This window comes from Mycteria americana, chromosome 20 (genome assembly GCF_035582795.1).
Source record: "Mycteria americana isolate JAX WOST 10 ecotype Jacksonville Zoo and Gardens chromosome 20, USCA_MyAme_1.0, whole genome shotgun sequence".
Lineage (NCBI taxonomy): Eukaryota > Metazoa > Chordata > Aves > Ciconiiformes > Ciconiidae > Mycteria > Mycteria americana.
The window spans coordinates 7764193-7788780 of NC_134384.1; the positions used below are offsets into that span (position 1 = coordinate 7764193).

The 24588-nt window shown below is 56.7% G+C and overlaps 1 protein-coding gene across 1 annotated transcript in view; it reads right to left on the reverse strand.

Moving 5' to 3' along the window:
• Positions 1-554: 554 nt before the first annotated feature.
• CACNA1S (calcium voltage-gated channel subunit alpha1 S) overlaps positions 555-24588 on the reverse strand; it is a 50095-nt gene continuing 26061 nt past the window's right edge. The window contains exons 17-44 of the mRNA XM_075521743.1: positions 24289-24421; positions 23865-23994; positions 23033-23092; positions 22062-22168; positions 21543-21630; positions 21171-21278; positions 20256-20308; positions 19838-19984; positions 19334-19535; positions 17751-17909; positions 17300-17410; positions 16700-16783; positions 13111-13167; positions 11637-11765; positions 10931-10996; positions 10323-10414; positions 9661-9820; positions 9005-9132; positions 8454-8550; positions 6932-7034; positions 5705-5806; positions 5459-5583; positions 4267-4395; positions 3326-3525; positions 2504-2568; positions 1904-2013; positions 1211-1327; positions 555-962 (exon numbers count right to left, since the gene is read on the reverse strand). Of these exons, the coding sequence (XP_075377858.1) occupies positions 702-962; positions 1211-1327; positions 1904-2013; positions 2504-2568; positions 3326-3525; positions 4267-4395; positions 5459-5583; positions 5705-5806; positions 6932-7034; positions 8454-8550; positions 9005-9132; positions 9661-9820; positions 10323-10414; positions 10931-10996; positions 11637-11765; positions 13111-13167; positions 16700-16783; positions 17300-17410; positions 17751-17909; positions 19334-19535; positions 19838-19984; positions 20256-20308; positions 21171-21278; positions 21543-21630; positions 22062-22168; positions 23033-23092; positions 23865-23994; positions 24289-24421 (3323 nt within the window). The 3' untranslated portion in view covers positions 555-701. The remainder of the gene's footprint in view (positions 963-1210; positions 1328-1903; positions 2014-2503; positions 2569-3325; positions 3526-4266; positions 4396-5458; positions 5584-5704; positions 5807-6931; positions 7035-8453; positions 8551-9004; positions 9133-9660; positions 9821-10322; positions 10415-10930; positions 10997-11636; positions 11766-13110; positions 13168-16699; positions 16784-17299; positions 17411-17750; positions 17910-19333; positions 19536-19837; positions 19985-20255; positions 20309-21170; positions 21279-21542; positions 21631-22061; positions 22169-23032; positions 23093-23864; positions 23995-24288; positions 24422-24588) is intronic.

The window sequence follows — 24588 nt, forward strand, 5'->3', positions numbered from 1 at the left end:
GCTTCTGCCCCATCCCCAGTTTCTTACCCAGCTGGGAGAGTGAGCCAAGAAGCCCCTAGGCCTCACTCTGGCACAAAGCCTGTGCCTGCCTGCTGCCCTAGCCCAAGGTAGATCTGCCCAAGCCAGTTGTCCTCTTCCCCACAGGACAGGCTTGGCTGCAAGCAGGAGGAATAGGCTCCAGCAGAGATGTAAGGATGCTGGGTCCAGCTGCTGGGATACCAGGAGACCCCCAGAGCTTGGCACCCTCAAAATGGCTGTTTGAGGCATGAGCAGCACTTGGGAGCAGGGACAGACCTCCCTCAGCATGGGGACTGGAGGCTGCCACAGGAATCACTGCCAGCTATGGTTAAATGTGGTCTCGCATTTGCAGGCCCCTCCCCAGGCTGGGCTAGGCAGCGAGCAGCCAAGCAGCTGTTGGCACGGGCTGTGCAGGCAGGGTGGCAGAGGAAGGAGGGGACAGGGGATCCACGGAGTCACACAGCAGGAACACTTTAATGACCTGTCCAGCTCTTGCAAGACCCTGCTGGCAAGACCCTGCATTGTCCTGTCCACCAGCATCCTGGAGACCCGGCCCAAAAATCCCCCTGCAGCTGGACAGATCCCACCAGGACCTCAGGCAGAGAGGGGGAGCAGTGCAGCATTGCTCCAGTAATCCCCTGCAAGCTCCTGAAGGGCCCAGCTGGGCTGCATCAGCAGGCAGCTCACAGCCAAGTGGCAGTGATGGTCTTTTGGGAAGGGGCTGTGCTGAGCCCTGGGGAGCTGGCTGGTGATGCCGTCAAGGTGTCCTGGGAGGCAGAGCCAGTTTTTGTGCCCTGCAGTGTTTCTCTTCCCTTTAGCAGCTCCACAGCTGCTTTCTCCACTTCATCCATCTCCAGTTGGCTGCTGGCCGCCATCTCGTCCCTGGTCACTGCTACAAAGGATGGGTCACGGGCCAGAGCCGCAAGGCCCCCGGAGATCAGAGCCTGCAGCGGAGGATGGGGTCACAAACCAATGTGTGCTCAGTCTGTAGAAGTGTCCCTGGCCGCAGGCAGCCCACCCTCACCTCCTTTTCCCTGCTGCCCTCTGCACTGGCACATACCTGCTGCTCACCCTCGTAGCTAAGCTTTGCCCTCCAACCTCCCAACTTGGCATGAGCATGGCACCCCTGCCAGCCCCTTTCACTCCCTGGCAGCCCTGCCTTTCCCTCTGCCAGGCTGTGCCCCTGCCTTACCTCCTGAATGAGAAAGGTGATGGCCGGGGTGGAGGATGTGCTTGGGTCTCTGCTTTCACCCCACTGGTACCCTGAGCTGGATGCCGTTCCCATCACAATGCCATCCTCTCGAGGCAGCTGGGCAAGAGGAGCAAAGAGCTGCAGCCTGGGCTTGGGCAATGCCCATGGAAGATCTCTCCCATGTTAATGTGGGGGCTGCAGGTACTGTCCCCAGCCTGGACACGCACTCCCATCCTGCTGGAGCTCCTGGGTCCAAGGCACCACCCACAATGGGACCAGCAGGGCCGTGTGGGCAGAGACAGCTGGGAACCATCCCTTATGTCCTGCCCTGGCACTTGCCAGGTGATGAGGCACTGTGGCCAGCCAAGGGCAGCCAGGGGAGTGTGGGAACAAACCTGATGCACCCCTTATTTCTGCCCTGGCTCTGGAGGTAGCTGGGGAACCAGAGAGATGCTGCTTCAAGCTGTCACAGCTTGGATGAGCACCCTGTGCCCACTGCAGCAGTGGTGTGGGGACCCAGCTCCTTCCCCGAGCTGATCAGAAAGGAAAGCTCCAGCAAAGCTGAGTTCATGGCGGGGAGCCCTAGAGACCAGCTCCTCCACAGCATGGCTGTGACAGCCTTTCCCAGGAGGGGAGGGAGGTGCATCCATGTCCCCTGCATTGCTGCCTCTGGACATACATTGCCCCCTTTACCTCCTGGGGGAGAAGGTGCAGCCCTGATGATGGGTGACCCCCAGAGGTGGCCCCTCGCCTCCTGCTCGGCCTCCGTTGCAGCCTCTCCATGGGTAAGGGGTGGTTGCGCTCTGGGAGAAGGAAAGGTGGGGACATCAGATGGGCACAAGAGTAAGGACACCACTGCCACCCAGAGGAGATCAGCTGGGAATAGGTTAACTAGATTGGGGGAACCAAAGGGTATAGGGATTCAGGACCAACTGAAGTCCCAGTGCCTGCCCACTGCGCCGTGCTGGCTCCTCACTCATAGTTGGGAAGAAGAAGTCCCTGTTTGTGGAAACGAACACGGTCTTGTGGCCCTGCTGCCCGGGGGTGGCCAGTTCTCCCCCAGCCCAAGGCACTGGCTCCATGCTCCATCATCCCAGAGGGTGGGAAGGTGGGAGAAGGATCTCCTGGAGCTCCCCAGACAGGTCCCACTGTGCTCGGGGCTCTCAGCTAACCTCCAAGTTGCTGAGGTCTGCATCTCCTCCTCCTGCCTGCCAACATCAGCCCCTTCCCCCTACCCTGGCCTCCCTTGGGCTGGTCCAGATCCCCCAGAAGAGTTGGGATGCTGAGACTCACCCCGCGCTGGATGCCTGGGTGCTGCTGGCACCATCTTCCTCAGCACCTCGTCCTCGTACTCCATCCTGGCAAGGGCAGGCAGGTGGGTCAGCCTGAGCAGGGACCATGCACCGAGACAAGCTCCACCCAGGGGTGCAGCCCTCCCCACTTTCTTCACCCTGGGGAATGCAGCTGGGGGGGCAGACCAGGAGGGGTACGTGGGATGGATGAACAGGGTGGAGACCCCAAGAAGTAGGATTAAGTACATCCTCTTACATTGGTAACCCTTGTCCCTTGTACCTGTGCCCAGGCAAGTGCTGATGGCCCCTACCTGGGCCTGGCACTCAGAGATTGGTGGGGAAGGATCATTCCTGCAATCCCTGGAGCCCTGCTGTCCACCTCGATCCTCATGGCACCGAGATGAAGGAGTGATGGGAAGGACAAGAAGGACGTGTAGGGTCACACACGCTGATGTGCGGAACCACACACCAGCCCTGGAGCTACTTTGCATGTTCTAGGGCCATGTCTGGGAGGGCCAGCGAGGGGGCTCTGCCCTCCCTGTCCCCTTGCCTAGGCCCTGCCCCACACCCCACAGGCTGAATTTCTGCACAAAGCTCCTGTGTTCATGCAGCCAATTCCATGGCCAGCGCTCGATTCCTCCCCAAGTCTGCAGGGACCTCAGTGCTGCAACTCAGCCACTTCTCCAGACCTTACCCATGCATGAAGAGCCCCTGGGCAAGACTGACGTGCAGTCAGCTGCCAGCACAGCCTCGCTGGGAGCCACCGGGCATGGCCCAGCTCTGCCCCTCCTCGCCTGCCCACGCAAGGCTCACCAGCCCTTACCCCTCCAGCCAGTCATTGCTGTTGGCATTGTTGACGTTGGTGTTGCCTTCCTGGGGGAAGTCATCAAGGAAGACGGGGGAGTCGAGGTCCTCGCTGCCCACCTCTGTGAACTGCAGGGGCCTCTGGCTGGCCACGTGGGGCTGCAGGGGGCTGCTGGGCTCCAGGAAGTTATCGACCTGGCCAAACAAGCCACCTGTCCTCTGCAACGGACAGGAAGGGCATCAGAGGAGGCCTGGAGCTCTGGGCTGCTCTGGGGCCATTCCCATGGGAGGAGACATGTGGGGGTGCCCATTGGAACAGCAGTCTCTCTGCTCGTCTCTCTGCTCAGGCCTCGCAGACCGCATGGTGTCAAAAGCCTCACTGCCCAGGTGGGGAAACTGAGGCACTGAGGGGTGATGGTCATGCAGCAGCACTGGGATGAGAGCCAGCCCTGTGCATGACAAATCCTGCCACCTCTGTAGGACAGCCTGAGCCCATGGCACCTGTGGACACAGCACAAGGTGCAACCCTGCAACACCACAGCTGCCCAGGCTGTCTCAAAGACTCCCAGGGAGTAGGAAGTGAATCCGTTCCTGCTCTGGTGATGATGACACCTGAGCTGTCCTGCCTTAGCCTGGCAGAAGGTGTGAATGGGGCCTTCCAAACCTGTGGGTAAACATTCAGCACATCCCTGCCAGGCATATGAGCAGGGTCCTCTTACAGAGGGAAAACTGAGGCAGAGAGCAGGTTGCCCAGGATGGGTCAACCAGGATGTCCTGATGCTCAGGGAGAGGAAAGAAGTGCTGGTCCATCCTTGTGGTCCATACTGTCTTTCATGGTCAGGCTCACCTCTGTGGATTGTCCTCCAGCTGCTGGTAGCCATGATGACCCACCACCAACACATCGAAACGGGGACTGGGTGGGACCACAACCACCTGGGGTGCCCTGAGGGCTGCACTCACCCTGTATATCCCTTCCTCCATGGCAGCCTCCACCATTGCTCTTTCCAGCTCCTCCTCAGCAGTCAGGTCCCCAGAGATGGCCCGATGGATTTCAGGAGCAGCTTCTTCTTCAATGCTCCTCAGCCCAGCCTGGTGGGGACAAGAAGGCATGGCTGGATGTGGCCTGGCCCCACCACCCGTCTCACACCGGGCTTTGGAAAGGGAAACATGAAGCATACTCCCCTGGTAAGCCATGCTGCCCTGCCATGTCTCCTACCAGGGACAGGCCATGAGTCGCCCTGCAGCTGGCTGGCTCTGTGCTTGGTGAAACAGCTTCTGGGATAATGCTGTCCCACAACGGGGTATGCTAAGGGCAGCCTGACGAAGGGTCGGGCTGGTGATACCCAAGGGGTAGCTGTGCCTTTGTCCCTGATCTGGAGATACCTGACCTGGAGCCTGGCTCTTTTCCTTGCCTTGCACCTTTGGGGCCTGGTCTTTTATCTCTACAAGTGGTTTCCTCCCTATAAGGTCAGGAGAGGCTGGGAACATCCCAGCTGCTCTGGCCAGGCACATAAATCCTCTCCCATCCCACCCTGACAGCATCCTTCAGGGCTGCTGTGCAGGCTTCTCTGACTGCAGTGGTCCTGCTCAAGATCAGCCACATCATCCCCTCTCCACTTGATGTTGCACTAGGCAATGAGAGATGATACAGAGAGCACCAGGCACACAGAACTATCTGCAACACTGCTAAGGTGAGGAAAGGAAGAAGGCCCTGGGAACAGAGAAGAGTTGGCGGATAAAGGCCTGGATGAGCAGCATTCAGCACAGACATTGGTCTGTGGTGGGGGTTTCCAGGTCTTAAAACTGCTTGGTGAGGCATCAGACCTTGATGAGCTCTTTCTGCAGCTGAAGCCAGTGGGACAGAGAGCCAAAAATCTCCTTTGCTTCCGGAGTCACCTGCACCCTGGAGACTAAGGTCACCCTCAGTGGTGGAGTGCTCATGGCCAGTTCAGTGCTGGTTCACTTGGGGCCACCTCATTGCCAGAGTCTGAGGCACAGAGGTCCCCATATGTCATTGCAGCTCTGTCTCTTTAAGTCACCCTGGACTTTCCTGAGCTGGGGAAGCCTCTTCCCTGATCTCTAGAGCGCCCCACCACACCCTACCTGCCCCCAGGAAGGGTCACCCCTCCAACACCATCCACACGCTACCAACCTGGATCTCCACAGGATTCTTCTTGGGCCGGTACCCGTAATACTCCTCCTGGCGCTTCATGAACTTCCTGAAATGCTCTTGGATGAGGAAAGTAGCATAGAATTTGCCCACAGTCACCTCATCATCTGAAGAGGAGGAAACCAACCTGATGATACTGCCTATCACAAGGCCCCGAGTTGTCAGAGCAGCTGAGACCTCAACCAGGTGTTGCTCTGCCCCTCTGGGAAGTACCACCAGGTGACATACCTCCAATAGGTGGGATGACCTGGTCCAAAAGCTTCATACTCGTTCGCTTCCAGATTTTTTTTATAATGGCTCTGAGCTCCTCGTTGGCTTGCTCAAAGTTACCTGCGAGAAAAGCAAGCAGGAGAGTGGTTCATTCCCAGGGGAACGTGAACATAGGTGAAGACAAAGCATGTGAAAACCTGGCCAGGCTCCTCCAGGGTGTGACAGCTCTCCTCTAGCCTCCCCACCCAGCAAAAATGAGCTTTGTAAGAATGAGACTTTGATTTTAGCAAAAAGACTTTAACTATAGAGTGAGTCAGGCCTAGCAAATGGGTGGAGCATTAGTGCCACCGTCTCTGCTTTGGTGATCAACAACAGATTTTGACCTTCCCTTTGGTGCTCTCACAGGCTTTACCATTCCTGCTCGCCTGCAGTCCCAGTCTGTCCCCATGTGTGCTCCGAGATCTCCTGTGCTACTCCCAGGGCTGCCTGCACTGTGCTGGAGGCCATGTTCCCCTCCCCAGCTGGAGGGAAGTCACCCGTGCCATGCTGCTGGAAGATGCCAGCCCCAGTGGCCCACCACTGCCCAGCCTCACCTCCTGCCAGAGCTGGCTGCCCCAGCCCAGCCACAGAGCTGCTCGTGTGACCCACAGGCATGGAAACAAATTGGTGTGGCATCTTCCCAGAGCAGGGCTTTCCAAACCATGCTGCTGGCAAGGAAGAGGGTGAAAGCAACTCCTCCCCAGCACAGCTAAATTCAAAGAGGATCCATCCCCTACCATTCCAGTCTGAGATTATAAATAGATGGGGAAATGCAAAACTGGAGCAGGTGGTGCTATGCCAGGGGCAGGGGGAGATCAGACTACACTTAACAGTGCGGGAAGAGAGCCTAGTGGCTGTGCATCGTGGCAGGGATGGCAACTGGGTCAGAACCACTCCTGAGCTGTTCAGGGTGAAGTTACGCAGCTGGGGTGGCATTGGTTCGCTCTTCAGGGCTGCAACAAGTGCCTGCAACTAATACTGTCCTCCAGGCTTGGCCTGAGCAGCCCCATGCATGTGCCCATGGTCTCTGGTCCAATGAGATAATTCATGGCATGAAGCTGAGGGTTGCACCAGAGGGTCTAGCCCCATAGGCAAGTGCCCTAAGATCCCTGGACAGAGTCAGGGAACGGTGTGTAACCAGTACCCTGCAGCACAAAGAGAAGGTCCCCCCATCAGGCCATAGAGGCAGACAGCAGCATCACTTACCTTCTGTCTTGATCTTGAGGGCTGTCCTCACCAGCGCAAAGAGGGTTGCATTGAAGGTGACGGTGCCATCGCTGTTCAGGGGCATGTTCATGCAGACTAGACGCTGCACAGCAAACCAACAACCGTGACCCCAGGTGGCAGAGCAGGCTGGAAGCTCCCCACAAACAGACAGCCTGTTCTGGCCAGAGGGCAGCCATGCTGGCCGGGGAGAGGCTCTGCTCGGGGCACTGAGCTGCTGGCCAAGGAGCCCTCCCAGCTCTGCCCACTCTGCCCAGGTCCATGGGGCTCTGCACCACTGCTTGGCAGCGCATGGGCCAGGGACAGTGACATCACTCATCCTAACCAGCCAGCTAAACCAGACCAAGCTGTGGGGAGAGCCAAGTCAGATCTGTGGAAATAACCCAACCTATGGGGCACCAGTGCCATGGGAGAAAATCATAGAATCATAGAATCATTTAGGTTGGAAAAGACCTTTAAGATCATCGAGCCCAACCATAAATCTAACACTGCCAAGCCCCCCACTAAACCATGTCCCTAAGTGCCACATCTACACGTCTTTTAAATACCCCCAGGGATGGTGACTCAACCACTTCCCCGGGCAGACTGTTCCAATGTTTGATAACCCTTTAAGTGAAGAAATATTTCCTAATATCCAGCCTAAACCTCCCCTGGTGCAACTTGAGGCTGTTTCCTCTCGTCCTATCACTTGTTACTTGGGAAAAGAGATGGACACCCACCTCGCTACAACCTCCTTTCAGGTAGTTGTAGAGAGCAATAAGGTCTCCCCTGAGCCTCCTTTACTTCAGACTAAACAACCAGCCAGCAAGAGACACAGCATTGCTCTCAGGGAGATGGGAGTCATTCTGCACTGTGCTCCACCCTCCAAAAAGTGCCCCAGGCTGCTGAGAGGGATCTGGGGATCAAACCTCCTAATGAGTTTGCCCAAGACTCATGAGGGTTTACACCAGTGCCTGAGCCCCTGCCCATGTGGTTTACACGTGAGCCTCACACAAGCCCTGGATTCGTGCAGAATGAGCTAAGGCAGGAAAAGTGTACTCATGCCTACAGAGCTGGTGTTTCCAGCTCCCTCAGTGCTATCAGCCCTTGGAAAAAAAATTCTACGGCCCAGCTGATGTGGCCAGGTACTCAGGTGAGCATTGCCCTCCTACACCAGATGCAGATGTAGGGCACCCCAGTGTGGCCTGGGAGACCCTCTGCACTGAGGGCTCCAGGTCGGGCAGAGACCAGCGCACCAGTGCTGTACCCCTCGGTGTGTGGGTGAGCACTGGCAAGTCCTTATGTTCAGGATGCTGAAACACATCAGCTCCATGCAGGTTAACAGCATCTCTCCTTGCCCTCAGAATACTCCCCTCCATTAAACCAGAGGTCAGAGCATGCATATAAAACATGACACTGGGAAGCTGGCTGGATTGTCACCCTCAGCCTCCCCGAGGAGGATGCAGAAACAGCTTGGAGAAGGTGCCCCTGTGCCCACACACCCTGCCACCCCCTTGGCTTTTACCTTACAAGCTACACGGTGTGGGCAGAACTTCCCGAAGCCCAAGGGAGGCTGGATACGTCTCAGCAGAGTCACTACATCCAAGTGTTTAATCCTGCCCCTGTGGAGGCAACAAACTGCATCAGCAGTGTGGTGGCAGACATGGGGAACAGTGGTTTGGGCAGCGGCTGGGTGGGTTCATCCTTGTGGCCTGCCCCGTGCTCCTGCAGTGGGCAAATCCCTACACTTCCCTATGCTCCTCTTGGGGAAAGCAGCTGTTTCCCATGGCACTGGATAGCAGATAAAGGCACGCAGTGGCATGGGAAGAGTTGGCAGCATCACCAGGGCTGGATGAAGAGGGGATTGGAAGCCTCGTGTCCCCAAACATCCTGATGGCTTGTATCAGCCCTGGAATAAGCTGGCAAGTCCACATCCACCTCTGAGATGCTGGCATCTAACTCTTAGACAAGTGCCACAGCTCACATATTGCCATGCATGTCTCAGGGAAGCCCACTTCCCTAGACTAGACTCCCCGTGGACTATCCCCTCTGTGCCACTCAGCCCCTGTCACTCACTTGGCCTCGGGGTCATATTCAGCCCAGATCCGTTTGAACTCATCCAGGTGATGGGGACCAAGGATGGACCAGTCGCGTGTGAGGTAGTCAAAGTTGTCCATGATGACGGCCACAAAAAGGTTAATGATCTGAGGGCAGAGGAGTGGGTGAGAAGGATGCAAGTTACGGCAGGGCCAAGCACTCAGCAGGTCCCCAGGCAGAGGGATGGTGACAGCGCTCGCAGCTGGCAGCATGGAGCAGGGCAGTGCTGCCCATGGGCCCGGCCAGGGCCACAGGAAGACACAGTCAGATGTGTTTGGGAGGAAGGGGCTTGTGGGATGCTGTGGGTCACCCCATACAGGGATGGGCCTCCCACCCAAGGAGATCATGTGAAAGGCTGCAGCAGGCACAGGGCATCTCTTCCCTCTCGCTGTGTTGCAAGAGCCAACACAGACACATCTGGATGGCAGCACATGGGGGCTGTGGGAAGGAACTAACGGGGGATGCTGGGCCCCACAGGAGTGTGGTGCCAGGTTTACAGCAGGGCTGGGGGATGATGCCCCTAGGAAGAGGGTACTGTGGGCTCAGCCCCACGAGATGCAAGGCTAACTCAACACCAGGGGCTGCCCAGGGCCAGGACAGGGGTGCCAAAGGGAGCCCCGTGGGAGCCAGCATACCAGGAAGGCACAGAGCATGTAAAAGCTGATGAAATAGAAGTAGGCGAAGCCCGTGCCACAGGTGTACTCCTCGCCTTCGGCAAAGTCTGACTCAGGGTCGCACAGCTTGCCGTAGCTGCAGTCCAGCAGGATCTCCTGCCAGGCCTCGCCGGTTGCACACCTGGGGAGAGGGGATGCCTGCTGGTCTGTGTGGGTCCCGGACATGAGCTGGGCATGCAGGGAGGGCTGTGGCCAGCCCAGCACACAGGGGAACGGGGAGCCACTGGGAAAGGAGCGGTCAGGATCCTGGGTTTGCTGTGCTGCTGTGGGGAGTCTGCTATTGAAAGCTCCAAAGTGAAGTGTTTGGAGTCAAGGAAAGCCTTGGGCTGAGCTCTTGCTTCCCCTTGATTTTCCTCACAATTCACAAATTAAAATCCAGTCTGGGAAGGAAACATTCAGAATAGAAACCCCAAAGTGCCCCTCTCTCCTGCAGCTCAGCCACACTAGGCAAACGGACGGTCACTCCTGAAATGCTTCCACTGCTGCAAGAGATTTTTCTGTAGGGCAAAAAAGAAGTCAACTACAGAAATGCTGGTCTCCCTCACTTCAAGCTGGTGGGCTCCCATGACGACTCTGAGCCCAGCTCCCTTCTGGAGCTGCTCACTCGCCAAGACAAGACTGACCTGAAGAGCAGCAGCACAGCTTGTGGAAAGGTTTGGAAGTTGTTGTTTCGGTTGATCTGGGTCCCGTCCACCATGGCGATTTTCCCAAACATCTGTAAATCACATTGTCAGGTCCCCAGCACCCTTTCTCAGGCACTGACCACCTTCCAGAGCACCCCTGTCCCTGAGCTCCTCTTCCTCTTGTTTACTTGGCTTTGGGTGACCCCAAAAGAGACTGAGACCGGGGTGTGGGTGCTCTGGGGCTCATGAGCTCCTTGACATTCCTGCCTATGCTGAAAATGCCCGTCTACGCTGCACTTCATCTGGGCCAAGGAGACAAGGTCTTATGAACCAGGCACAAGCACTGGTGACTGTGTGTCTAGTTTGTGCTGCTGACTGTGAAAGTGCTATTTGCTGCATGCCTCAGTTTCCCTAGCTGCAGCCTGGGGATGGGAGGAGGCTGCTGGGGCTGTAAGCATCCTTGCAGACCAGGGTAAAATGGTCCCATCATGTGCAAAGTCCCAGGGAGTGCCTGGCAGAGGACCTAGTCCCTCACCATCCCATCTTCCCAGATGCTATCGGGCTCAGGGCATCTGTTGAAGACCAAATCCCACCCCTGTGCCTCTCACCTGCATCCCGATCACAGCATAGATGAAAAAAAGCATCACAATCAGCAGGGCTACGTAGGGAAGAGCCTGTAACAAAAGGACCATGGCCCATGTGAGACACCAGCCCAGCATCAAAGCAACCCAGGGACAGGAGGTTGGGTTTGGAGCTACCGCGTAAGGCCAGCATCCAGGCTTACTTTCTACCTGTTCCTCTAACCATCCTCCCACTAGCCCCACTCTCCAGTTCTCATGCATGGGAGGCTTATGCCAACCCCCAAGGGAGCACTGGGTCTCTGCAGCTGGGATGAAGGCTGTGCACCACTCAGGGATGCCCAGGGCTGAGGGAGCTGCCCAAGCTCAGCGGCTGTGTGCTGAGATGCTGCAGCATGCCCTTGAGCTACCCGCTTGGTGCAGAGCCCAGCCCAGCTGGGACCAGGGCTGATGGGCCCGGGCAGGCCCTGCCTGCTTGCTCAGCCCAGTGGTGTGGCTCTGACACATGGTGGTATCAGCCAGGGAGACCCCCCCACATCTTCCCACCCATACAGGCAACTTCTCCTACACAGCACAAGCCGCTGGTCCAATCTGAGGCCAGCAGCCTACCAGCACTGGAGCTTTCCTCCTCTGCCTCACGGGGACAGACTGCTCACCCAGCTAGCCTGAGGATCAGATCTTGCTGCCAGCCCAGGGCATGTGCTTGTCTGGGAGGGGAGCACTGTTCCTCACATACCTGGAAGGACTTGATGAAGGTCCACAGGAGGGTCCTGACACCTTCCCCCCGGCTCAACAGCTTCACTAACCGCATCACTCGGAACAGTCGGAAGAAAGTTATGGAGACGCGGGAGTTGTCATCGGAGTCCTGCAGGAAGAACACACCACTTGGAGGGCAGCTTGGAGGTTCTGATGCCTCCAGGCAGGCAAGGAGGGGTCCAGGTCCTGGGGGGGAAGGGTAACAAGATTCCCCCCCAGGCACCAGTCATGGTCCCCAAAGCCCTTGCCTGCACGGACGACCAGACTGCAAAGAGGATGTGCTGGCACTTACCCTCCAGCCTTCCCAATGAGCTCATCTCCCCAGCCCCATTGTCTCACATCTCTGCACCCCCACCCCGGGCTGCTCGGGGATGCCTAGTTATGGGTATGAGAGCAATCCCATTAGCTAGAGGGATGGGACATTGCAGGGAGAAAGGCATGCTGTAATGCAGGCTGGGAGAGCTGTGCTGTTCACCGCATGCCAGAAGGGGCCACCCAAGGACAGGCTCAGGCCCCTCCAGGCTCTTGCCCAGCACACACCGTATGGGACGCTCCCACCTCGGGGCCTATTTGTAAGGTGAGCTGTAGGCGAGGCAGTGGGCACATGAAGGGTTGATGATGGCTGTTTAAGCACAGAAACGTTGGTTTGAGAATGTCCCAGTAGGGCTTTCATGGACCAAAGGTGGCTCTTGGGAGGCGGGGATGTGTGTGTGTGTTGCTGCCCAGTGCCACCCCTACCTGCAGTGATGCCTGCTCTCCTGGGGTGGCCGCAGTTCCCAGCACAGGGCCCTGGGACCCCTGGGAAGAGGCTCCAGTGCGTGGGACCCTGCAGCCAGCCTCTCCCCATTTTCAGAGCTCCTATGGGAGCTCCTATGGGCCAACGCAGGGCACCCCCACCCCACTGCACCCCCATGGTGGTCTCAGTCACCAGTGCAGGACTTGGCCCACTCAGACCCCCAGCATCAGGCCAGCAGCCACGAGACACAGCCAGCTCCCTGGTGGAAGGCACGGCACAAGAGTCACCCCTCTAACCATTTCTCCAGCTAACAGTGTCAGAGGCTGCATTCGTGCAAGCAAATCCCTTCAGGCCTTACACAGGCAGGGTCCTGCCCTCAACAGCCAGGGACACCTTTGCTAGATGCTCTGTTCAGGTCAGACGTCATGGTGCCAGGGGGTGGGATGGCGGAGGACAGGGCTGGACCAGCAGACAGACCCAGGAGGGCTGGGGAACAGCCCGGCACATCTCAGGGTGGGAAGGGGTGTCTGTGTGTGGGGTGTCTTGCCTCAAGTCCCTCTCAGCAAGGGGAGAGCTACACCCCAGAGAAAGCAGCTGGGTCTGGTGTGTCTAAATGACATGCAGGACACGTGCAAACACTGGCCACAGGCACGCTGGCACAGCCATGGGCAGCGAAGGGGAGAGAGGGGCACCGCAATCACATGCAACTGATATTTACAATGCTATCACAGCCTCCGCCGAGGCAGTACAATCCGCCACTGGATGCAAGAACAGTCTGTCAAGAGAACAAGAGAGTCAGCAGGAGAAGTGAGGCAGGAATGAGACGGAGGGAATGATGGGTGGCTGCAGAAGAAGAAGACACAGGCACAGAAGAAAGAGTAAGATGGAAATTGGGACAAGAGGAGGTGGCTGAGAGAGGAGCATAGGGGAAGGACAGGCAGAGACCCACTGTCACTCGGGCTCACAGACAAGGTGATGTGACTTTTGAGGGACAGAGCCAGCAGATGGATGGCCAGGGAAACACACTGATCATGAGGGACTTACCCACTTCTGTGCCCCACTGCATCTCACCTGCTGTGACATATACGTCTAGGGCAGGGGTGTATGGGCCAGGAAATCTGAGCCAAAGCTCAGGACTGTGTAATTTTGCTGCCTCCCATGGACACGCCCAGGTCAGGCCCAGGGCTGTGCCAGGTGGGATGTGGAGGCAAGCTGACCAGCTCAAGCCAACCCACGGCCCCTCCGCAGCAAGCTGGGCTGCTCTCAGCATGGCTCTTTGGACACCAAGGTGAAAGCAGTGCAGGTTTGCTGGGAGCAAGCACCAAGACTGGTAGTCTCATGTATCAGTAGGAGGCAAATCACTGCCCAGCACCGTTCACCCACTAACCGAGAGGCAGGAACTGCTGCTCTGCATGCACATCAGCACACTCAGGGCACACGTGTTCACACGCAGAGGAGTGCTCACTCACACGTGCACACACACACACACACACACAAACCCTTGAGGCTCCTCAAAGCTAGCCGGAGACACACTCGTCTCTGCAGAGAGCCTGGGATACTGTGAGGCAGGGGGCCTCCTTCCCAGCACAGACACCAACACCTGGCCCTCAGTGGGGTGGCCCAGCCCCAGCGCCCTCTGCACAGACCAGGTTCATTCCTGGGGGCCCAGCCAGCAATTGCAGGCTTTGGGTAGGCTGGGAGGGTCGGCCCTTGTGAAGGGGCTGAGCTTCCAGGGCAGGCAGTGGCAGGAGTGACACAGCAGCATGGACACTGCCAGCCCCCTACACTTCAGAGGCTGGGGTAGCACTGGCAGAAGGGCCCCCATCCCTACTTCCTTCTTGCCCCAGACCCCTCAATACCCCCTGGGGTCTAGGGGAACTCAATGATTGAACAGCCATGAAGATCTGGCTGTGGTGGCTAGCAGAGGGCTCCTGACAGCACAACCCTCCCCAACACCTCACCCTGGCAGCCACACACAGACACATGAGGGAGGAGAAAAGAGGCAGAACAGAAAGAAAGAGGAGGAGAGGACAGACTTTGCAAACCAGAGTCGTGTGCCTGGGTGCCACCAGGAATGGCTTGGCTGCTGCGAGGTATCACCCACCACCCCTGCACCATGGTGCAGGCTTGTTTTGTGAAGGCCACCCTCCTGAAAACACAAGCCCCAACTGCCTGCACTGGCAAGACCATCTGTGGTGGGTTCAGTGGTTGCAAACAGCTCCTGGGGACCAGAGGTAACAGACCCACCTTGCACTGATCTCTCAGCAGGGAGGAGACTTACCAGAAGGGGAGGTGAGGTTGCCCCTCTGCCTCCTAATCCTAATCCCCCTGCGCATCACCAGATGGCTGGGAAAAGCTTGGCGATGCTTGGAGAGATGTGGGCTGGATGAAGAAAGCACATAGAGGAAGGGTGGGGTAGCCATAAGGGGCTCTGCTCTCAGGAGGGGACACAGATGGTCACAGGACCATGAGACCTGCCAGAGCAGGACTGCCTGTGCCGGAGGTCCCTGAAGAGTTTGGAGGACCGGGAGGGGAGACCAGTGCTCTTAGTGCCCCAGCACCCAGCCCTGGAGGAGAGGACCAGGGAAGCTCAGACCATATAGGACCATTCTTGAAATCCTGCCTGGCCTTCTGTACAGCCCTGCCACTGCCAACGGTGTTGTGGCACACGGAGCACAGCACCTGGGTCAGTCCCTGCCAGCCCAGCCAGGGCACCAGACTCCTCCAGGTCCCTGTGACCTGTGTCCCTGGGCATCCGCACAGACCCATGGCCAAGCACAGCAGTACCTTGACATCTGTGCCAACTGACCCAGTCTCTCGCTCCACAGGGACTGAAAATCTCTGCTCAGTGCAGGGCCTTGAGCACCCTTTGAACTTCATGTCTGAGTGACAACAGGATGGGGAAGGAGGTAGCGCACTAGGAAATGATACCCTACAGGCAATGGGAAACCAGGTCACAGGTGCAGAAAGCTGGGGGGCCAATGATGGGGTCCTGGAGGACATGGTGATAGATGAAAGCTGCTGGCACTGGTATGAAATCTGGGAGCTTGTCAAGGCTGAGAAGCCCAGGGGCTCAGGGGACAGCAGTATCGATGTTCAGGGCTGTGCAGGGAGGAGCATGTTGCTGTCACAGGGGAGGAAGGTGGATAGTTTTGCTCATCCCAGCTCTGTGAGGCCTGGACCACACTCCAGAGAAGAAGGTGACCACCACCAAGGGCCCTTGAACACCCTCTCCTCCCCAGCACAGAGAACGGCTGAAGGTCACCCTGCGCAGGGGTGGCAGTGGCAGCAGCTCTGCCAGATACAACCCTGAAGTGCACCAGAGTTGGCAAGCCCTGCTCCCTAGAGGAGAAGGCATGCAAAGTCACTAGAGAGGGTTAATCTATAATCTATGCGATCCTACAGCTGCTTCTAGAGTTACCATCAGATCTGCTAAATGCAGCACACGACCTCCTGGTGCAGAGGGGCATTTTCAGTGCTAGACATGGGGTGTGGATGTCCCAGTGCTATGAAAGGCAGTGGCTTGCTGGCTTCCTAGCACTGCTCTGAAAATGATCCCAGCAGAGCGCTTACCATATAGCCACTGCCTGCAGCCACCCAGCCTCGCAGTTTATATGGTGCAGAGCTTCTGAAATAGTGTATAGAGTATACACATGCACACATCTAGAGTCAGTATGTGTATATGTATGGGTCACTGTACAAAGGGACAATCGCAAAGCAAATGCCTTGAAATTTGATGCGTCTGGTCCTGCCCTGGCATGGGACAGCAGTGTCCTGTGGGTACAGGGAGATGTGGGAACCCTTTTTCTTCCCACCTGCACTGATCTGAGGCTGGACGTGTGGGTGACTGCCTGTCCAGGCACAGGCACAGGGAAGACAGGCAGGGTGAGTGGGGCAGGGGCTGGCATGCGTCCTGCTGCTCATGGTCCAGTCCTGAGTGAGTAGACTGTTTTCCATAGGATCCCAGTGCCTACAGATTCAGGGGAAGGGAGTGGAGGGGGCAGTGTGACATGTCGGCTGGCTGGGGATGGTCCCCTATGTTTAAACAGTGCTTTAAGGTCCACAGGGCCACAGCTGTGATCTCCACACACTCAAGCCCCAGGCTGATCCTGGCTTGTCCCTCCTCAGAACCAAGCAGAGCAGGGTTCTGAGAGGAGAGAGGAGAGGACACCAACACTCTGAAGAGCTGGACACCACACTGGCATCCCTGTCTTGCCCCAGGGCAGGCGCTGTGGCACAGCCTCAGGCAGGTGCCGGCAGCGGTGTTCTGCAGGGACACCCTCATGCCCAAGCAGCCTGACACTTACGTCAATCTCACTGAGGATGACATCAATGATGCTGCCAATCACTATGAGGAAGTCGAAGACGTTCCAGGGGTCCCCGAAGTAGCCCTGCCAGGAAAGAGCCAGAGAAGAGGAATGAACATTCAAGGGTTAAGTCAAGGAAGAGATAGATGCTGGAACCCAGAGGAAGGAGTACCAGAAGGATCACCAGTGACCTCTGGCACCTCAGGGAGAGCCAGAAGAAGGGATGGTGGTCAGCTGGTAGTCAGTACCCTCTGGTCAGTTGTTTGATCCTGTCTTGCAATGGTGTGAAATGAGGAGGGTGGATCAAGGTGGTTAGAGCTGGTGGCCCCACCAGCGACAGATCACCCTGAAGATGGGAACAATGGCCGGCTGGATTGGGTTGGATTTGGCTAGCAAGGGTAGCCCTGACAAACAGTAGTCCTTCCATAAACTCACAGGTCCTGTGCATGGGGGTCCCCAAGTGTCTCACAAGGAGAAGTTCTCTGGAGTTGCAGGCCTGGGGGTGCTTGTACTGGAGAAATGCCAAATGTAGGGTAAATGGACCCCCCTGGTGTGGCCTGAGGCTCTCTCCTCCTCTCCCGGACCATGCCCTCCTCTCACCTTGGCTTTAAAGGCCATGAGCTTGAGGACCATCTCCAGGGTGAAGAGGATGGTGAAGGCCACGTTGAGGATGTCTGAGATGTGGTTCATTTCTGCAGACTGGTTGTAATGCTGAGAAGGCAGAAGGAGCCACGTTAGCCCACGGCACGTCCAGCCTCTGTTGTGAGCTCAGAGGTGTGTGCTGGATGCAGATGCACCTCCCACAGATCTATGGCTCAGCAATGGTCAGCAAAAAGGAAACTTCCCCCCTGCAGCCCCTTCTCTGGGCTCTCCACATCCAACCAGTCCCACTTTGCCCCTATCCCCAGGGGTGCTGAGCACACATCACGAGCTTTGCTGTGTAGGAAAGACCTACTCCCCAGAAGCTCTCTGGGATGTGGCAGGGCTGAGCTAGCCCGTCTGCTGCCCTGGACACCCCTCCACCACCCGTGGTGGGCACTGTGCCCCTTACCTGCATGCCCAAGCAGATGGTGTTCAGCAGGATCAGGAAGAACATGAGGTACTCAAAGTAGGAGGAGGTGACCACATACCAGATCTGGTACTGGTAGGGGTTCTTGGGGATGTAGCGCCGCAGCGGGCGAGCCTTCAGTGCATACTGCACACACTGGCGCTGGGGAGGGGAGGGCAGGTGTGATCCCACAGAGGGGCACAGGGCAGTGCCTGGGGCACAGGCGCAGAGTCAGCACCACCAGCAACACTGCACATCCCCACAGACACAAGTTGGATCCCCCCCTTCTCTCTCATCCCAGCAACATGGGCCAGGGACAGCGATGGTTCACGAATCTGCTGTGCTTTCTGCAAATACAACCCCAGAACACCCGCACAGGACCAAGTTTCCAAAGCCACCGCTTGCCTCCAAAGATTGCCATGCTGCCCTTGTACCGACCCCTCCAGTCCTGAGTCTGCCTGGTTATCGTGGCACTTTCCCAGGGTCTCTCAGGACTGGCCAAGAGCAGCCTGAAGACATCACATGAACCACGGGTGAAGGGGGCACTGAGTTTTCTCTCTGCACCTGGGAGGTGCTGAGCAGGCCCTTCCCTCCCCAGCAGGCCAGGGCCACCTCTGCTGGGTTCACATGCAGCTCACATCGCCCCCGGCACCCTCAGCTCAAGCTGCCTGTGCTGCATCTGCAGCTTGCTCAGCACATGAGCATGCCAGCACCTCCTCTGGGCCAGCAGGCATCCCCGTCTAGCTGTCCTTCCCAGTGCGTGCCACATCCTCTGCCAATGCCAGTCTCGCTTCTGCTGCTTTCAGCCTTGATGTCCCCAGCCAGAATCACAACATGACAGCATCACAGAAGGGCTGACAGTGGAAGGTGCCTCTGGAGATGGTCTAGTCAAAGTTGCCTGCCCAAAGCAGGGCCAGCTACAGCATGTTGCCCAGGCCTGTGTCCAGTTGGGTTTTGAATACCTCCAAAGATGGAGACTTCACAACCTCTCTGGGCAACCTGTTCCAGTGCTTGACCACCCTCACCATAAAAAAGGGGGGTTTTAATGTTCAAATGGAATTCTTGTTTTCTTCAGTTTGTGCCCATTGCCTTTTGTCCTAACACTGGACACAACTGAAAAGAGCCTGGCTCCATCTTCTTTACACCCTCCCATTAGGTATTTATACACATAGGTAAGATCCCTATGAGCCTTCTTTTTTCAACACCAGGCTCAGCTCTCAGCCTCTCCTTATATGACAGATGCTGCAGACCCTCAGTCATCTTACTGGCCCTTTGCTGGACTCACTCCAGTATGTCCATGTCGCTTTTGTACTGGGGAGCCCAAACTGGGCACAACCCTCTGCTCCAGCTCAGTCTGGGCACCCTACCTGCACCAGAAGGCCCACTCCCTGGTTCTGGTCCACTCTGCCCTTCCCTTGGAAGGCTTACATTGTGCCAGGCATGGGTCCAGCAGCAAACAGACCTGGGGCAGGTTCAACACATCCGTGCCAGCAGTGCCACCACTAAGGGCTGATCCAAATCAGTCAGCCCCAGCAGTGCTAGATTCAGGGCTGGTCCACCTTGCCCTGTCCCAGCAGTCCCATTACCTGGTTCTTGTCCAGCTCACAGTTCTTGTACTCGCTCTCCCCCTGCTCCTGGAAGGTCACAATGACAAAGCCCACAAAGATATTCATCATGAAGAAGGCAATGAGGATGATGTAGATGATGAAGAACATTGCAATCTCCACCCGGTAGTTGTAGATAGGGCCTGTATCCTCAGCATTAGTGTCAATTGCCATGTATAGCAGCCTACAGGAGGGAAAGCGAGGCAACAGAGATCCTAATTAGGGGAAAGACCTTAGTGGGAAAGACCATCTCTTCTCTTGAAGGTTACAGAGAGCTCTGGGGCCATCCCAAATCCAACAATGGTGGGACAGGGCTGCTGGGATGACCTTGTTAGCTCCACAGCCACTGCCAGGATGGCTAGCCCTGCTCCTCAGCCCAGGCAGCTCTTCTTTCTTTACCATGGTAAAGGCCTGCGGCAGTGACCTGCTCCCAGCACAGACCCATCCCTCGGTCCCTTGGCAGGCCCCGCGTACAGCCAGACTCACTCTGGCCAGCCCTCGAAGGTGGAGACAGTGAAAAGTGACATCATGGCTGAGAAGACATTGTCGAAGTGGAAGCTGCTGTGCAACCAGACACGCTCCTGTAGCTCAATCTGTGTGGGGTCCCCGTCCACATAGTTGATGAAATAACCCCTGCAGCAGAAGGGATGCAGTGCTTACCAGGCAGGGCCCCCTTCAGCCCACCTGCTGCAGCGCTGGCCCAGGGCTCTTTGGTCCCTGGGAAGGGAGGATAGTCCTGTGCTTGCTTCTGATTTACCCCAGGGTGAGGCAGAACAGCACAAGACCCCAGCCCCACTTTTTGGATGCAACATCCCCATGCAGGAACACAAGTGGCCCCTGCCACACACACCCCTCTCATCCCTGGCCACTGCCCTGCTGGGGCTGAGCTGCAGAGAGCTCTTACCTGCACTCCTTCTCCGTCATCTTGGATGGATCTGTGCATCTATAGAACTTGCCCTGCATTTAACAGAGATCAGAAGAGGCTATGATTTTGCTGTGACTTCAGAAGCCCTGGGGAGTTTTGACTTTTTCACAGCCCACAGTCAGTCCCCACCCTGCCTCTGTGCTGACTCTGGCCCCTGCCTCACACCACTGCTGGCTTCCCCACTCTGCATGCCAGTGCAACCCAGTTCACAGGGTGTTTCAGGAGCCATGGCAGACCCCGGGGTCAATCCCAGGCTGAGACAAGTAAATGTTCCCTAGTGATGGGAACAAATCTTCCAGGGCCCTGAGCTGAGACCTATCTAGCTCATCCTATCTGGGAGCCAACTATTTGGAAAATAGGGAAGAAAGCAGTAACCATAGAATTAACTAAAAGTTAAAGGTATGCCGACAGGTCTGCTCAGTCTGCAAGGGTGTCTTGAAAGCTCTCCCCACATTGGCTGGGAATTTAAGCTCAATTACTAGAAGAAAGATGAGCTCAGCCAGGGCCAGCTCTGCCTTGGAGCAGCCAAGGCCTAGAGAGCAAGAGTGGTGCTGTGAAAAAGGAAACACTTTGCATCGAAAGGGCAGAGGAAGTCAGAAGCACTTGCTGCCTTAGAAAGGGGAAACTGAGGCACTAAGTGGGGGGCGGCAGCTGATCCCTTTACATGTGCTGTCTGGACCTGACAGTGTCCTGGGTGTTTCCTGCCCTCCTCCCACAGCAGGCTCTTCTGCCGGGAGGTCTGGTGCAGGCAGGTCTTCTTGCAGAGCACAGAGAGTATGGCCTGTGCTGATCTCAGCAGTGGGAGACACCATCCACAAGGGCTATGACTAGAAGTGCCTGTCCAGGATGTGCCTGAGCAGAACATCTCTCCTGCCCATCTGAGACACCTCTCACCTTGAAGAGCTGGACCCCAATGCAGGCAAACATGAACTGCAGCAATGTCGTGACGACCACAATGTTACCGATAGTCTTGATGGCCACGAACACGCACTGGACCACATGCTGTGGAGGTTGAGGACAGCGCACACGTGAGCATGCCTGGGGCAAGCCCCTGCTGTGTGTCCCACACCCTCTCACTGCAGGGATGGGCCCCAGGAAGAGCAGGAGCCTGTCAAGAGCACCAGGATGGGGGAGACCCCTTCCACAGATGGGGAGTGGGAATTGGGTTCCTGGTCCCGCAAGCCCCACAGGGCATGATGCCTGCCACATAACCTCCCATGAGGACTCTCATGGGCTGAGGACCACCACCCCCAGCCTCCCTCTTACCTTCAGCCCCTTTGCCCTGTTAATGGCTCGCAGAGGCCTCAGCACCCTCAGCACCCGGAGGATCTTCACCACTGAGATGGCACTGGACCTGAGGAGGAAGGCAGAGCTGAGATGGGGCGATTCCCCCGCCCAGGCCAGCCTGGCACAGCCCCACCAAGCAGCCATGGAGGCCAGGCTGGTACCAGGGGTGAAGGGCAAGGGATGACAGAGACATGCGGTTGTCACTAAGCCATCACCCCACATAAGGCCAAGGGACACTGGCAGCTGGAGAAAGCAGCTCCAGACTGAATTCCTACCCAGATCTTCACCTTTGATACTCAAGGAGTTTGCCTCCCTGCCTCCCAGTTCTCCATGCCCTGTCCCCCTAAGCATGACTTTATGGACACTAACACATGGGCTAATGCCTAGCCCTTGGGCTGACTGCTCCTTCTCCATCCAACATGGAGAGCTGCAACACCCCAGCTGCCCTGCCAGGCTAAACAGACCAGTGCCTACCCCGCAAAGTGTGGAGATGCTTACTCGATTCCCATGGAGATGAGGGAGACAGCAACCACCAGCAAGTCGAGTATGTTGAAAGAGTTCCTGCAGAAGGAGCCTTTGTGCAGGAAAGCACCGTAGGCTGTCATCTGGGGAGCAGGAGTTAGGAGAGAGGTCAGGCAGGGCTCGGGGGCATGGTCCCTCCACAGCCCTGGGGCAGACAAGGCATGAGGGGCTTCTCACAGCTCCACAGCCTGGGGACCCTATCCTGCTCAGAGCTCTACCTCTGCAGCCAGGCAGGAAGCTGACTTCAGCTGGAAATCCTCTGTACTGTACTGGCTGGAGACAAAACACTTCCCAGTCATTCAGCAAATTAAAGAATCACAGAATCACAGAATCATATAGGTTGGAAAAGACCTTTAAGATCATCAAGTCCAACCGTAAACCTAAACTACCAAGCCCACCACTACACCATGTCCCTAAGCACCTCATCCAAATGTCTTTTAAATACTTCCAGGGATGGTGACCCAACCACTTCCCTGGGCAGCCTGTTCCAATGCTTGATAACCCTTTCAGTGAAGTAATATTTCCTAATATCCAGTCTAAACCTCCCCTAGCAAGAGGAGAAGAGTAAAGAGACTTGGAGTGGGAACAACATGCAGCAGCTGCTTGAATTACTGTTTCACTCCACAGATTTGCATTGCTTTCTTTCTCAAAGTTTTTCTTAAGGGCGTGTCAGAATGAAAGTGCTGGTGCCGTGGCCCATCTGTCCCTGTGTCACAGTGCAGCTGACTTGGCTGCCTGACTTTACTGAGGGGGACACATGGCCTCTGGGGCAGGTCACATGTCACCTAGACTGCATGAACTCTGGGGACATGAGGATCAGCCAGCAGCTTCTCCTTGCTGGGACCTCTAGCTTGTACCCAAAGAGCATGAGTGCCCATGGCCAGAACAGTCTAGACCCATGCGCTGGGTCATGAACATGGCCAGGACCGCAGGGCAGAGGGACTCACCTTCAGGACGATTTCGACTGTGAAGACAGAGGTGAAACCAATGTCAAAGTATCCGAGAATCTGGGGACAGAAGCACCAGAACTGGGTGAGATTTGGGTGACAGGGGAAATGCTCCAGTGTGTTCAAACATCCTGGCACTGTGGTTTTGCCCTCCACTCTGTGGACTGGGGAGCCCATCTAGCTCAACAGAGACTGCAAACCCAGCGCCAAGAAGACTCAACTTCACTCAGCTTTGCTGATTTTCCCCAGTGCATGATCCAACATGCAGCCTGGGACCAAGCTCTCAGTTTCCAAGGGAGTGAGGCTTGACCTGATTCACCTGAAAGCATCTGATCCCCAAAAGCACTGAATGCGCTGGGCAGCTGTCTCATGTGAGACCCCCCCAGTCCCTGCCAGACACTGCACCATTTGTGCCTCGCGTGACTAGACCTGTGGCTACCACTGCTCCACGCCAGCAGCATTTCAGGGTGCTGCACACGCCAGTGGTCCAGTTTGCCACCTCACAGGATGTCCCTGTCCCCAGTAAGTCACCACAGCCTTGAACCAATGAACCTTGAACCTTGAACCATCTTGCACACCCTGTCAGGTGGATCTCTTCACCCAGAAGTAAACTGAGACACGGAGCAGTAAAAACTTGTCCCAGCTGAGCCCTGAATGGAAAACACAATCAGCCTCTCCTCCCAGAGTGTATTGCCCTCCCAGTCGCAGGGATGATTGCACAGCTACCTGCCCAGGCATGACATCTGGTAAGCAGGTCTCTGCTTCCTGGGAAGCTGGGGGTTTCCATGAGGTCTCCCCCATCCATCCCAACCCCCCACAGCTACACGGGCACCTGGTTGCGGAAAGACACAGCCCGGATGGGATCCTCAGCTGCCAGTGAGATGCTGCTGAGCAGAATGAAGAGCAGGATGAAGTTGGTGAACCAGGTGGCATTGACAATTCTGTGGCACAGCATCCGAAACCTGCCAGGGACAGAAACCATGCCAGGGCATGAGATGCTGCGAGGGGCCAGAGAGATATCAGATAGGGCCGTGGTAGCCTAGAAGAGGGTTATGGCTAAACTTTGAGGACAGGAACACCCTAGGCATGAAAAGATGTCTGTGTGAGCCCTTCCACAGAGAAGACTCTTCCCAGTGATCCGGCTCCCTTCAGAGCTGGCTGTTACGCACAACTAGGACCTCATTGGGAAGGGCCAGTACCAGAGGTACCCGGGCCAGGCCTGGCTCCACAAGGCAGGGAGAAGGGTCAGTGCCTACTTGTTGGTTGGGCTGAAGATGAAGAAGGAGCTGGCTTCAGGCATGGGCACAGCCTTCTCTTTCAGCTGTAGCTCTGCGAGAGGACGTGGCCGAGGACTCAGGGGGATTTCAGGCTCATCTTCCTCATCGTCACCTGCAGGGTGGCCATGAGGAGGGAAAAGGGAAGAATCACCCAGACAGGGAGAGAGAACGTGACCTTATGAACAATCCTCTGATCCTGATTTGCCATCTGTGCCAGAAGGACCTCAGTACCCCGAGGCTGGCGGATGGTCACCACATCCTTTGCTTCTCACACGGCTG